Genomic DNA, 16116 nt, shown 5'->3' on the forward strand with positions numbered 1-16116 from the left:
GAAACTGGAGTACCAGGGGGAAACCCACGCAAACATGGGGAGAACACACAAACTCCTTGCAGATGTTGTCCTTGGTGGGATTTTCGTTATTCTTAGTGTATTGCCAGCTTACCGGAATTGGATGTGCACTGACTTATTAAAAAAAAAAAATGCTGAGCTTGTTTAAAGAGTATCTAAGATTATTATTATTATTATTATTATTATTATTATATATTTGTTTTTGTTTTGTTTTTTTATCAGCCTTGCAAAATTATGAGTTTTTGTTATTTAATTCAATACCCTATTTTGCCTCATTCTCCCCCAAACGTTGTTGTTTAACTGCCTATTTCAAGATCCTTAAGAATCTGTGTCATATATCACATTTTAATCAGATCGTTCTTGGCTGCAAGAGAAGTTGAAGATTGAGAAACTCCAGCAGAAGATCCAACTCACACTGCAGCACGTTCTTCAGAAGAACCATCGTGAGGATGGAATCCTAACAAAGGTGAGCCATCATCTTTATTCTCAGTGGGTCTTCTGCTCCTCTGAACAGCAATCAGATAGTTGAATGGAAATTATGCATCACATATCATGACTGTTCTAACCTGACACTCGCTCCCACCCTCTCTTCATTCCTTTTTCCCATTTCCCCTTTACTCCTTTTCCTGGGGCTACAGATTGAGCAGTTAGTAAGGCCAAAATTTATGATGATGGCAACGGATATGTGACCTTTCCACATTTATGTATCCAAGTGTCTAAATCTCTTCCTGACGTTAGGCAAATAAGTCTGTATGAAGTCTGAGTAAGTCTTTGGTCATGAAGGATCATAACTGATAAGTCATATCTGTCATGCCTCCTGAAGAAAATAGACACCCTGCTGCCTGTATGAATATTGCCTTGCCTGTTAACTAGCTTTGTTGTGTGACTAACAACTTATGGTAGCTGCTTCCATGGCTATGGTTCTCAACCAGAAGAGGCTGTCATGATTAAACTTAAAGGGATTATTCAAGACTTTAAAATAGTTGACTATACTTGGGTTGGGTTCAGATCGTGTTCTTGACACACGTCAGGGCTGAAAAATGGGATTTCAGCGGAATCCTCAATGGGGCTACTGATTTTAGTGATTCAGACAGTCACTTTGTGCTCTGTCTGGCTTTTGTTTCAGCAGCGTCCACCTTCTTGAGGCAGGCACAAATGTACAATTGACCGGTGGTCACTGTTGAAATAGAAGCCAGACAAAGGAAATTGTGACTCAATCTGCCTCAATAAAGTCAATGGCTCTGTCGATGTTTCCGATTGAGTCCCTGTTTTTGGGGCATCAGACTGAATCCTTGACGGAACCACTGACGGGACAAAAATGCAATGCGAACATAGCCTTAGAAGGCAAATGACAAGAATTACACTAGGTCATTCAACTTAAAGCCTGGATAACCACTGTAAATACCCAACTATCTTAAAGCACTGAGTATTGAATGATACTATTTGGAATCCTTTTTTACTACAACTTTTCTTACTATTAGATTTGCAATTACACTTTCTTGCTACATTATATACATTTACTCCATGGGCGTTTACTCCAAATAACATTTGGGAGCAAAGCTTCTAATAAGCTGACAATGGACACAGTATGTCAGCATGGGTAATATAAAGCTAATTTGCGGCAGAAAGTAATTAGGCTATTTATGTTGTCTGGTATGTTTATGGTTTTGTATAATTAAACTCCAGGGGTTGATATTGTTTCTTCTATAATGAAAGCTTTGTTTTTTATGTTTTTTTTTTCAGTTAATATGCAAAGTCTCCACCCTGCGTGCGTTGTGTGGGCGTCACGCAGAGAAACTCATGGCGTTTAAAGCAATATATCCAGACATTGTGAGACATCACTTCCCTCCCCTCTACAAGGAACTTTTTACCTCTGAATACGAGCCAGCCATGCAACTAGAGGGATAGAAGGGTCTACGGGATGGCACCTGGAATGCACAACAGTTTCATGAAAGTATAGTCGTGCACACACTCGTGTCTGTGAACATGAGAACGAGGAACCAAGACACTTTACGCAAATCTGGGTACTGGAGGAGAGGGCGAGGGGTGACATGCAGAGACAATTGTCCTTGACCTCTCACCCCCCCAGGGATATTGTTTACAGGATGTTTTGGAGAGTTTAAGGACCAATCACAAGGCAGGCTGGTAAGAGAACCACACCTGCATTTTTAACCATGAGACTTTTGAGGTCTCTAGCAATACAAGCAAAGTAATATTTATATATAAATATATGTATTACAGGGTACTTGGGCATGAACATTTATATGGCTAAAGAGATCTTTAAGTGTAGGGGCCGGATTTAGGCTTCTTCTGGTCTGTTTCAATACGGCACTTTTTTGTTTTGCACCTTTTTACTAATTCTTACTGCTCTTCTCCCTTTGTTTAGTGAAATGTGGTTGTTGTTGTTTGTTTTTTCTCTTTTTTTATTTTTGTTTTTTTAATTTCTATTTTTGTGTGCACATCAGGAAATTGAGACTTAGTGAAAAAAAGCAATAGATTTTTGGGAGTGTGTTGGAACGCTTACTGCTGCTGTTTTTTGAGGGATTGGTTTAGGGAAAAAGCTGGTCCAAATAAACTGTTTACGATTCCCATAGTGATGGTACCTACAGGGTTTAAATTGGACCCTGCGTCGTTACAATGGGATGTGTAACCAGCCAGGTGTTTGAATATAAAGGTACAATTGGTGTGTAACACTGCAATGGGATGGACAAAGCACATCTGCAAGAGATTCCATGTGTCATTGTGTCACCTTGCATTACTATAACAGGACCAAAACTTGGTGAAATCATGAACATTACTTTTTATCAAATAGAATCAAATAGAACTTTTCACAGTTTATCCCTATTAAAATTTGTCATTACCAGGGATGCAAATACGGCCTACCATACAACCGTAGGTCATGATGGTCTTCACCTTATTCCAGAAAAGTTTTGTTGTTTTTTTTATTTATTTATTTATTTTTAGTGCACAATTTCTACCAAAACTCACCTGAACTAATCATCGTTTGGAAATTGTCTGTCAGAAGTGCAAATAGTCCTTATAAAATATTCTATTGAGTAATCCATTTTATATCGATTAAAATTGAAACGTAAGGAAATATATTACTATATACATATCCTTATGAAACAAATGACAGCAATACATGAATGTAAGGAATACTCCATTTTAAAGAACCCACAATTTATGCAAAATTACTAGTGATGAGCGAATATACTTGTTACTCGAGATTTCCCAAGCACGCTCGGGGGTCCTCCGAGTATTTTTTAGTGTTTGGAGATTTAGTTTTTCTTGCCGTAGCTGAATGATTTACATCTGTTAGCCAGCATGATTACATGTGGGGATTCTCTAGCAACCAGGCAACTGCCACATGTACTTATGCTGGCTAACAGATGTAAATCATTCAGCTGCGGCAAGAAAAACTAAATCTCCAAACACTAAAAAATACTCGGAGGACACCCGAGCATGCTCAGGAAATCTTGAGTAACGAGTATATTCGCTCATCACTAAAAAATACGCTATACTGTGCAGTAAGATAGTTACATGGTTTATCCAGGACTATATTATTTTGTTACTATGAGCCAAAAAATTAACAGCTAACTACCTGCCTTTTTTGTCCGGGGGCGGCTCAGAGCAGTCACTGAATGTTCCTTCTGGCGATTCATCTGCACCGCATCAACAGAGCAGCTGTTTGTCTTCCGCGCTGCTCTTTTGACTGGTCATGACTGCCGATGTCATGCTGATTGACAGACAGCTTTCTGCAGTAAGGTAGCAGGGAGCTGACTGTCAATCAGCATGACATCAACTGTCATACTCCATCAACAGAGCAGCTCAGAAGAGAAGTAGTTGCTTTGTTGAGGTGACGTCAACTGAAGCATCAGAATTACCAGCAGGAACGGTCCGTGACCGCTTTGTGCCTGCAGAGATCTGCGATGAGCAGAATAGGCAGTTATCAACTACCTGCCTGTTCTTAGGCCCATAGTAAAAAATGAATATAGTCCTGGACACAACCCCTTTAGCGCGATATTGATGCCTTTGTTTTCTCCTTACATTCGTCAAATCCCCATGAATTGCAAATAGTATTACAAAAATAAAAAAAATTCTGAATCCATACATTGCAAAGTTGGACACATGTATAATAATAATAATCTTTATTTATAGAACGTCAACATATTCCACAGCGCTTTACAGTTTTTTCACACAAATTTAATTTAAGACTATGAATGGAAATTCATGTGTGGAACATACTTCATTGTAGCAGCCTGGTAGAATTGATGGAGTTGCACCCATTATTTGCTGCGAGGTTTCATATGACTGATTGATCTGGCAACACCATCATTTTTTTTCTCAGAATTTCCTCATAGTGTTTTTACCTTAGGAAAAAAATTAGTAGGACAAATGGCAGGAGATCAAGGGTAGAAGCTGCTATGGTACATGTATATGCTCACTATTCAGACTTCGCAATTATTGTAGAATTATTAGAAACCTCAGCATTCCTAAAGGGGTATTCCTGAAATTGAAATAACAGGGGATAGCTTACTGATTGCTGTGGGTCCACCACTGGGAAAGAAACTCCTGATCTTGAGAATCGGTTGTAGAAATTCAGAATTGTACTCTGCTTTTTCTAGCAGTTTCATAGACCCGGAAGCATGCGAGAAGTATCAGTACAGGAGTGCTGAGAGATAGGAGAGGTATCATTACTTTGCTTTGTTGTTTTTCATTTTTATGCCATTCTTGGTCTTTAAAAAGTTGTCAGTTATTTAATTTCCACCCTCCAAGGATAGTAAAATGACTCTGCTGGATTTGTTCCAGTCTACACAACAAAGCTGATAAGGAAGCTAAAGAAAACCCGACATAGCAGCGTAGTGTGACTTCCCTTCATTGCGAAGGATTTTCATATAGACAATAAAGCAGCATTAAATGTAAAAAAAAAAAATTGTATATGGTTTTGTAAGAAAAACCCCCAGTTAAACAATGCAATTGTCTGATTTTATGGTATTAATAAACATTTTAAACGTAAAAACCAACATTATGCCCCTAAATATGTAGTATGTTCCGCGAAAAAATAGTTTCTCATGTGAAGAAAACGACTTATTTTGACCAGTGTCAATCCCAGTGCATCCCAGTGCGAGTATATTTTAGGTAAAGCTAAAACTGGGATTTAGGAAAGAAAAGACTGAGCACCAGTTGATTAGGCTGTCAGGACTAACATTCTTGGTGATTTAGAGACTGGTATAGTCAACGATGGCTGTCGTGCCTCAGATTGCCTATTTTGCTGCCTTAGACAGTGTCGCTATCAACCTTATAGAATTGTAACCACTAGTAGTTTTGTATAGTTTGCTTGTGACACAATGATCTGGAATGACTATATTGGCAGATGGATCCATTGTTGATTGTACAATCCCAAACAGCTATGTCCATGTAAGTTTTGCAGTTGTGTGTCTGTGTGTATGTTCTGGCTGCTTTAAGTGTTAAGATACGGTAATTAAAGTGGGGATGGGATAAAATTACAATATTTAATACAAAGCCTGGACCACTTTAGAAAGCATAATAATAATAATTAAAAAGTATATTTTTTTAACCCTTGTATAATTATTTAAAGGCACTTGAACTATTCCTGCAATAAAAATGTGATTTGTTCAGCGGTCATAATGATAAACAGAATTTTTTGTAATGTGAAAAAGTTACAAACTAAACAATTATTGTACAAATTTTATAAGAAAAAAAAAATCAAAAGTTAAAATTTGTATTTTCAAGAACTGTCTCTGGTACAAAAAAAAAAAAAAAAGCTAACAAAAAAAATTATTTTAAGTTCTTTAAATGTGCCATAGCCAAAATGTCACTTAGCTGTATTCAGATATTGTTATAATAGTATTAATGTTTTGGTTAATGTGGTGTGATGAATATGCTGCAATTAATACAAGGATTGAGTGCAAAGAATTTCAGCTAAAATTTTCATATACACATATAGAATCCTATCCAGAGTGCTATCGATACATGATTGCCTAAATAAATGCCCATATTACTCTCGTTATACAGTTCGGCTAACATTTTAGTGACACAAGATATTAAATACTTGAGCTGTTCACCATATTCCTAAATAGGCGTGTTCTGCTGGCGTTATTTCTTACTGTAAGATCACATGTAGCTCTGTGATTTTGAGTGATACGACGATCAGTTTTATTTTTTGGGAGCAGCACTTTCACTTATTAAATAAAATACCGTAAGTTCAGATAGGTTTACGGCAGGGAGGCAATACTTCCTCGTTGATTTTTAGCCTCATAAATTGCCGAAAGCTTCCTGGCTGTTAGAACACACTTCTCTGTAATATGTCAATACAGAACGGTTTTGGAATATTCAGCTTCTACATCCTCTATGTATCACTGTACATAGCAGGCTGCAGAATAACTTAACAGTGAGTCCATCACTGAGCCTGTTCAGATGACAGGATTTGTAAGTCTTTTGTCTCTCAGTCGTAAACCATCTTTTAAGTGGATTTATTATCAAATCAAAATTGAACTTCATGTTTACTATGATACATACAGGCTGTTGAAGCAAAACTGTATAAAACGTTTAAGGCAATATTCCCACAAGGCGGTTTTTGGTGACTCTTTGATGTTGCAGATTTTCTGATAGGTTACTTTCATTTTTTTAAAAATACGCAGTGTAAATAAAATCTCATTGTGGAAACATAGCCTAAGACAACCCTATTGCAAATAATTAATGATTTTAAATTAAGCAAAAAATAAATAGCCCTCAAAGAAGTCAGCTATTTGTTCTCTACTTGTTAATTTTAATACCTACCTGAATTTTTTTTTTTTTTTTTTTTTAATAAAAGATCCCATATCTGTAATTAAATAGGGAAACAGTTGTTACAATATGACATGCGTATAATTCAATCAGAGCCTCTAAATAGTTAATTTATTGGCATGCATTCGGCAGGCAGACATTTTGTAGACCTGGCTCTATGGGAAGGTAAATGGTATGAGATGACTGAGCACTTGAATACTGCCCACTCAGGAGTCTACTCATCCTTGCTATGGACTGCAGCACATTCATTTTGCATTCCTCCCTCTTCTATGAATTGTATTTCCTTTGAAACATTCCATGAATCCTTCTGTAATTGTTTAAAAAACCCATTTTGTTTGCACTTTTCCCCCCCATTCCTTCTAATGTGCAATATGTAAATAGAATATGTAAAATATATATATATATATACACCTTGCTCCCTCAGGGAATTATTCATCCATCTCGCTAGGCTGTCACATTGGAGAAGATGCCAGAAAGGGGCAGTCAGGATCCTGCAATTAAACTTTTTTTTTTTTGTAAAGGGAAAAATGTCAGTTATCCTTCATTACACAATGGAAAGTTCACCTCTGTCCAGATGGATATAGAGTTAATTAAATAAAAAGTGTTTTTATTTTGTTTTGGGTGAAAATATGCAAATTATCTAAACAGATAATGCACCAAACTGCAGAAAACAAGCTAAAAAAGAAGCTTGGTCCACCAAATTGATTGTCTAGTGTTTCTTTAATTGGCATGGATTTGGTTGTACATTGACTACTATTATTTATGTTATTTGGTGCAGAGGGCATCCTCTACTAAATTCCCAGATATAAATACATATGTGTACACTGTAAGGCTGCCCATACATATTTGTCATCTCAACAGATAATCTGTGGCCTTTAGGATCTGTGGACAATCTGGAATATAAGGACATTATATAATTGTATTGCCCAATGCTAAGTGGTGCCATAATAAAATACGGTATATGTTGGGCTTAGCAGGCCATTTTAATGTAGATGGGAGAGACTGTTGGCTGAGCAACTTTTTTTTTTTTTTACTGTTCTAGAACATCTTCAGCCCTCCATTAAACTAATAATATAAGACATATATGTCCGTAACAAATATTGGATGGCACAATTAATTACACAATATTTGATGTTGCATAATTTGCTATATAGGGATTTGGTTGTAAAAACATCCCATCAATAATGTTATTCCATAATCGTTAAGAAATATGTATGTAATTTATGTGTTTAAATACTTCAATCAAAATCAATTGTCATCTGCTCCGGTTCCCAGCGCCGCTACATCCCTCTTCTGAACCAGGTGACCACTATTTGGACTGGACAGCTGACATAAAGTCTTCTGTGAGAACCCGCTCATTGTTTTTCTAATGTTAGTCTCCCCCATCAAGACTCTCATAGGATTACAATGAGAAAGTAGGGATCTAAGGGGTAACGTTTCTCCTTGTGGAAAGTGACATGCCAAGCCTTGCATGTCGGAGTGAATAGGCTTATGAGCTTTGCAATGCTCTACTGGGAAATGTAAATATGCAAATTGACTCTTCAGAAAGGAAGAGGTCAAGAACTTTAGACCTCTTCTGGAAGTAGCAATCCTAAAAGTCAATATCAACCCTTTAACAACCCTTGCCATATGACTTTGGCTTTTATCCTACGTCATATGGTAAGGCTCGTTAAAGAGTCAATATTGACATTTAGGGTCGCTTCTTCAAGTAGGTGGCACCAGAGTTCTAGTTCTCTTCCTTTCTGAAGAGGCAGTTTGCACAATGAGAAAGTGATCCACACATCTGACTAATCTGAATAGCGGTCATATGATTTAGAAGAACCATACGGAACATCGCTTGGGAACCAGAGAGGACTTCTATGGTACACATATAGACTACAAACATATCGGTAACGGGTTAGGGAATAAGATTTTTTTGCTGGGAGTGCTTCTTTAAGCAACGTTTAGGATTTTAGACTTAATTTTGATTTTCTCATTTTTTTTTCTCATTTTATTTTGGGAAAGTTTAGTTTTAAAACGGTTGACTAAAAATGTTCCTGCAAGTTTAAAGACAAGGATAAACTAAGCATGTGGCAAATATGAATACAACATCAGAAACTCCATAGACAGTCATCACTTTAGATGAGAAAATCCATCTAAATATATCTTCTCTTCGATCATGTTTCTCAGCAGGTTATTGACATTAGTCCTTGAACTGGACTTCCTCATCCATTAACAAAACAGCCGATATGGCTAGCTTAGTATCAAGGATCCCCCAAAAAATCCATATTTATGGTGAATGGCATGTCCTCTTTAAAAGTAAAGTTTGAGGAACAGCTTATGGCTGTGGTAGATCAGTCCTTGCCCCCAAATAAGTAGTCAATGTCTATTTTTTCTGGTTTACTTTTCCAGACATGCGGCACACACTGAGGATTCCAATATAAGTGACAGATTCCCTTTGGTCTGACTGGAATGTAGCACCTTCACCTAAAGCCACTGAAACATTGAAAATTAGCAGTGTTAACATTGTAGATAGTTTGATTTTTATTGTTCAGCTGTTTGTTCTGTTTTTTGTTTGTTTCTGCATTTTAAACCATTTTATGTCTCCACGTATATCAATATATAAATATGGATACAATAAATCCACTCCGAGAGGTTATCCAGCCATAAATAACTGAATGTCGAAGCAATAAAACTACATTGTCTTTATCTCTTGAAAATACACCGGCATGTTCACATTTTTTCTGCTCTTTGTGTCGATATGAAATTTCTGTTTTGTCTTAGATGGTTTTAGTTTTGTGAAATACTAGTGTATTTTATTTGTTTTAACATTTTTCTGAAATTGGACAGATGAGTACAGACAATAGGAAGTAGAGTGCGGCCATCCAGACGGGGCCTTATACATTGCTTTCTATGACAAACTTTACAATATTATTTCCGGCATTGCTCAGATTACACATGATACATTTTCCTTTGATAGGTTTGGCATGGCAGTGAATCATTGGTGATTAATAGAATAATTGAATTTGATACCTAGTTATGTTCTTTTTCAGATAAACTATACCCTAATGTCTCACATGTTAAAATGGATACAACACTTTTTATTTTTATACCTTTTTAATCAACCTCTCTATCTGATCAGTATTCAGGACCAAATGTAAGATACTCACCGACTTTTGCTGGAAATTATATAGTTTATTGTAATTACTAGAGAGGATAAAAGCATGATGAGGCGAGAACATTTTTTTTACCCTCTGATTATTACATTTATAAATAAAAGCTCACCTTGGTCAGTGATCGGACAGGCAAACAATTAGTTATTAATGTCAACCCCGCCAAATATAATGTAGTTGCAGTGGATTAAGAGCGATAACCTTCGTTTTCAGAGTTTTCCCACTTATTTAGCATTTTAATGCATGTTCTGCTTGTAATTTCTGAAATACTTCTAAATTGCTTACGCTCACACTATTGAGCCACCATTGTATAGAACTGCGGGGATAAAAGTAAGCACCATAATTCTGCTAGCCTATAGGAGTTATTTACTGCTTTCTACTTGGTGAGTAGTGAACGAAGCCAACCGATCCAACCTTCTTTCAACAAAAATCTTAAGCCGTTACTAAAGATGGGTGAACTGATGTTGACATTTGATTCACCTGCATCCAACCATCTCTTGCTATGTCTAAAGACTAAATTAATTTGCAAATTTTGATTCACTAAATTAGCAAACTAATTCGCTCCTTTCTAGGAATCTTAGTTTTAACTATATATTCTAGAACCTTAAAACACCTAGAAAAGCCTTCAAAAATGTCAACTACATGTTTAATGGAACTGGTCAAGTAAATGAAATGAGGTGTACCTTTTATATGTCCTCTGCCTTGTCATTATGACAAGACTGGATTATTGGGAGCAGAGACCTCCTTAGGTCGCTATAGTAAAGGGGCCACATGGCTCTGCTAAGTAATCCTTCTGATTTTCCGAATTGTCTTCAGTTATGATCTCATTGAAATGTGCATTGTAGTCATAGATTTCAATAGGAGTCAAAACTTGGAAGTATGAAAGCCCCAGAGATATTCTGAAGGGTCACCATGCTGAGACATAGTAGATTGTGGTCATAGTTTATGGACCTCACCAACCCTATCTTAAAGTACTCGTACACGTTAGAGCGGTTTTCAGTGGGTCTGAATGACTCCCACCACTAGTTGATGGAATGTTTGATTTTCTCATGCCAATTTCCTTCTCCTCGTGGGGTCCAGGAGTAGCTCATTCCCCTCTTCCCATTTAAAACATATTCATTCATACGTAAGGTGAAGTTGGGAAGAAAAGCCGTCGGCCAAATGAGCTTTTCACTGACACACTGAAGGTGTATCGCCACCATTACAGATAAAGGCAAACCTTCCCTTTTTAAGACTCATCCAGAAAAATAATGAATAAATCCTAGTCACCAATTGATGCACTTTTCTAGTTTCATATTACCATATGACATGAATATACTTGAATAAAATGTTTTCTTTGCCTGCTTTTCGATGTGACCAGTTAACTAACGGTGAACTACTGACCATAGCACAGCTCATTGTAATCCACCCACAAAGACGTGAATTGACCAAATGCTAGGCTTGGTTTGTGGAAATCTTAATATTACAGAGTTAAACTATTAATAATACAACTTTTCATACAAAGAGTATACAGGAAAGGAAAAATCTGCGCATATATTTTAATTAAGTTAAAGCAAATCTTTCATGTGCTGGAAATATGAAATAAAGTCCTAATAATCATGCCGTCTAATGAATATACATGCAATCTGTACTCTGGCAATATACAGGCTCTTTGTATCTACACATTATATGTTTCTACTCAGTGACACTATATCTTTGTTTGACTCACTTTCTGTAAGATGTTTGCCAGCTAAACTTTGCAGGCATTCTTGGCAGATAAAGAGGGTATTGATATCACTATATGCTGTTAAATGCCATTTAAGTATGCTCTCTGTTAAAGGCTTGACAGAGCCTGATCTGTTAATTCTTTGTGTTTTTCTTGTGTGGTGCTAGCTTATGGTACATATTTTGTGATCAAAATTCAGATCCCAGTTTTTTGGGTCTGTTCAATTTTGGCTGACTATATAAATATATACATAAATATATATTTATAAATATATATATATATATATAACAAAACTCTGCACCTATCTGGCAGGTATCTGTATCAGACACTGAGTCCAGGGTATTCTTCTCTAAATACAATCAAACTGTAAATTATTCTGCAATAAATTTAATCAGGAGCTGATCCGTGTGTGTCTGTGTTGTTTTGTAATCTCTCTTCCTCTTCTGTAATTTTTTTATACCGTTCTGAAGATCACAACGAGCAGAGGTAGACATTTGCAGCACATACCACCAAAGACGTTTAATGCTACCATAGCATAATGCAGTTTAATATTATCAAAATATATATATTGCTGGTGTGTAGACAAACATTAAAGGGAGTCTGCCAATAGCCGTCTATATGGGCGTGTAGGTCATAGGAAGCTGAATAAATTCATACCTTGACATATGTGACCCAATATTCTTATTCCTCCCTGCAGGCCCCAGGATCCAAGATGGCCGCGGGGTCCTTCCGGGTCCTACAGGGAGGTGGCTTGTCAGTGCCTGCTGAGAGCAGGCGCTGAGAAGCCTGCTGCACTGTCTGTCAGATCGCTGATCTGACACGGTGCTCTGCAACATATAGTGATGTCCCACCCTGGGACAATGTAGAAAAAAAAAAAAAATTAACGTGTAAAAATATAAAAAAAAAAAAAATCCTAAATAAAGAATAAATAAATATTTTTCCCGAAAAATATTTATGTAAATAAAAAAAACAAACAATAAAAGTACACATATTTAGTATCGCTGCGTCTGTAACCACCCGACCTATAAAACTGTCCCACTAGTTAAGCCCTTCAGTGAACACCATAAAAAAAAAAAAGAAATAATAAAACGAGACACAAAACAACGCTTTATCATCATACCGGCAAACAAAAAGTGGAATAACACGCGATCAAAAAGACGGATATAAATAAACATGGTACCACTAAAGACATCATTTTGTCTCGCAAAAAACGAGCTGCCATACAGTGTCATCAGCAAAAAAATAAAAAGTTATAGCCCTCAGAATAAAGCGATGCAAAAATAATTATTTTTTTTATATAAAATTGTTTTTATTGTATATAAAAGTGCCAAAACATAAAAAAATATAAATGAGGTATCGCTGTAATCATACTGATCCGAAGAATAAAACAGCTTTATCAATTTTACCAAACGCGGAACGGTATAAAGGCCCCCCCCCCCAAAAAAAAAAATTAATGAATCGCTAGTTTTAGTTCATTGTGCCTCCCAAAAATCGTAATAAGCGATCAAAAAATGTTATGTGCCCGACAATGGTACCAATAAAAACGTCAACTCATCCTGCAAAAAACAAGACCTCACATGACTCTGGGCCAAAATATGGAACAATTATAGCTTCTCAAAATGTGGTGATGCAAAAACTAATTTTTTTTGCAATAAAAAGCATCTTTTAGTGTGTGACAGCTGCCAAGAAACCCGCTATAAATGGTAAATCAAACCCCCCTTCATCACCCCCTTAGGGAAAAATAATAAAATAAAAAAAATGTAGTTATTTCTATTTTCTCATTAGGGTTAGGGCTAGAGATGGGGTTAGGGTTTGGATTACATTTACGGTTGGGATTAGGGCTAGGGGTGTGGTTAGGGTTATGGTTGGGATTAGGGTTAGGGGTGTGTTGGAGTTAGCGGTGTGTTTGGGTTAGGGGTGTGGTTAGGGTTGGGATTAGGGTTAGGGGTGGAGTTAGAATTGGGGGGTTTCCACTGTTTAGGCACATCAGGGGCTCTTCAAACGTGACATGGCGTCCGATCTCAATTCCAGCCAATTCTGCATTGAAAAAGTAAAACAGTGCTCCTTCCCTTCCGAGCTTTCCCGTGCGCCCAAACAGGGGGTTTACCCCCACATATGGGGTATCAGAGTACTCAGAACAAATTGGACAACAACTTTTGGGGTCCAATTTCTCCTGTTACCCTTGGTAAAATAAAACAAATTGGATCTGAAGTAATTGTTTTGTGAAAAAATAGTTAAATGTTCATTTTTTTTTTTTTTTTTTTTTTTAAACATTCCAAAAATTCTTGTGAAGCACCTGAAGGGTTAATAAACTTCTTGAATGTTGAGAATTTTGAGCACCTTGAGGGGTGCAGTTTTTAGAATGTTGTCACTTTTGGGTATTTTCTATCATATAGACCCCTGAAGGTGACTTCAAATGTGATGTGGTCTCTAAAAAAAAAAAAAGGTAAAAAAAAATGTTGGTTTCAAAATTGTGCTGATGTAAAGTAGACATATGGGAAAAGTTACTTAAATCACAGAGATATGACACATAAAAATACTTAAGTGCATGAAAATTCAAAGTTGGAAAATTGCGAAATTTTCAAAATTTTCACCAAATTTCCATTTTTTTTTTCACAAATAAATGCAAGTAATATCGAGGAACTTTTACCACTAACATGAAGTACAATATGTCACGAGAAAACATTGTCAGAATCATCAGGATCCATGCAAGCGTTCCAGAGTTATAACCTCAAAGGGACAGTGGTCAGAATTGTAAAAATTGGCCTGGTCATTAACAAGGAAACCACCCTTGGGGGTTAAGGGTTTAAACTTCCCATGACATACATGCCCATATAGATGGCTTCGGAGGATGGATCCTACTGACAGATTCCCTTTAACTAAAACAAAGGTAAACAATGGACAATAAGCAAATCCAATAAAGTCTAATATTGTCAACTACGTTCTGACTGGTTAGCAAGAAGCAGACTTTACAAGTTTAAGATCTTTGTGCAATAATTTTTTTTGTTTTTTACTAATTTTCATAAAACACAAACTAAAGTTTTCTACACAATTTAGAAAACAGTTGAAGTTTCGAGGTAACATGGAACATAACAGTAACGTCCACATTTTAAGAAACATTTTCATAACTTTTGGAAACTTAAAAGTGACCTTAGTGTGGTCAGTAGTCATATAGATGGTGGTTTCTTCCTAACACAATGATGGACTAATGGGCTTAAAGTGGGTGGACTAGAGAGAAAGGAAAGAAAAGCATGGGAGACAGAGAAAAAAAGGAAAGTTATAGTGGGATTGGCATACTTGCTGTTAAAAACATCAGATATTAGACCTGGGCTACCATCATGAAGGCATAAATTTAATACCCAAAAGTGGAGTTTTTATCTTTTTGGAGGTGATGTTGAAGGAAGAAAAGCACCACGTTGTTTGGCAGAGACGAGCCAGTGAACATTTTTGCCAGAATGTGGAATGGAGATGAGAGGACCAGGACCAATATAGAAGGGTGTTATCATCTTTTACAGATCAGCACAAGGTGGATAATGTGGAAAATAGAGATCATGTGAAGCATCAAATGATTGGGCCCCAAGCACAGGTACTCAACGCATATATCCTTGTAAATATATTAGCTTTATAAGTCTTGTTCATAAAAGTGACAAGACAGAATGTCGGCTTAGCCGGAAACTGCTGAAGACGTTGAAAACCATTTTAAACTGATTTCCTGGAGGTAGTTATGAGAAGCTATAATTTACAGCATTTTTTTTTGCTGTTAACTTACGTATCGTTCTTTGGTAATCTACTTCTTCCCTATTTCCTTGAGTATACAAAAACCCTGTCTTTTCCTTTCACCACGACAGCACCCCACGAAAGAGGGGATCCGCCCACCATCAGGACAGGAACCTATAGGTTAAAAAGGGGGGCGGTCCCGCTCGCCTCCTCAGTTGGGTTCCTGTCCTGAAGTGGGAACCTGCGGGAAGACAGGCTTACCTGGGTCCAAGCAGCCTCTGTGTGGTATCTGAGGGAACAGCAGAGCCTGGGACGCTAGAAGCAGCGTCGGGGGTGCTCTGCATGCAGACCCCTCCTCATCTGGCAGATGGATATCGCGATCCCAGGGTCCGGGCGGAGGCCGCCTTGGGTCACACGGGCGCAGCGCAGGTGGAGTGGGGCTCCCTGCGTTCGTCCAGAAAGCCGGCATCGTCTTCCGGCGGCAAAAGTAAAGCACCTGTGACCCGGAAGTGGAGGTGAGGACTTCCGGGGGAGACCGGGGAGGAGAGGAGGCATGGCCTGGCCTTCTTAGGTGGATGCCGGGGCTGCAGCAGTGTGTGGCAAGAATGTCCTCTCTGGGGGATATGGAGGCATCGCCTGCAGGTGTCCAAGCAGCGCAAAAGGAGCAGCGGAAGCAGTCGCTCCAGGGTGAGCGCGACCACTGGCAAGAATGGTGAA

General features: G+C 37.6%; 1 protein-coding gene across 2 annotated transcripts in view; it reads left to right on the forward strand.

Annotated features, from left to right (window-relative positions):
* LOC143775665 (nuclear receptor ROR-alpha) overlaps positions 1-12084 on the forward strand; it is a 502224-nt gene extending 490140 nt beyond the window's left edge. For both annotated transcript variants that reach the window (XM_077264060.1, XM_077264061.1), the window contains 2 exons: positions 372-484; positions 1762-12084. In XM_077264060.1, coding sequence (XP_077120175.1) covers positions 372-484; positions 1762-1926 — 278 coding nt within the window. In that variant the 3' untranslated portion in view covers positions 1927-12084. The remainder of the gene's footprint in view (positions 1-371; positions 485-1761) is intronic.
* The last annotated feature ends 4032 nt before the right edge of the window (positions 12085-16116 follow it).

Source organism: Ranitomeya variabilis, chromosome 5, assembly GCF_051348905.1.
Source record: "Ranitomeya variabilis isolate aRanVar5 chromosome 5, aRanVar5.hap1, whole genome shotgun sequence".
NCBI classification, from domain to species: Eukaryota; Metazoa; Chordata; class Amphibia; order Anura; family Dendrobatidae; genus Ranitomeya; species Ranitomeya variabilis.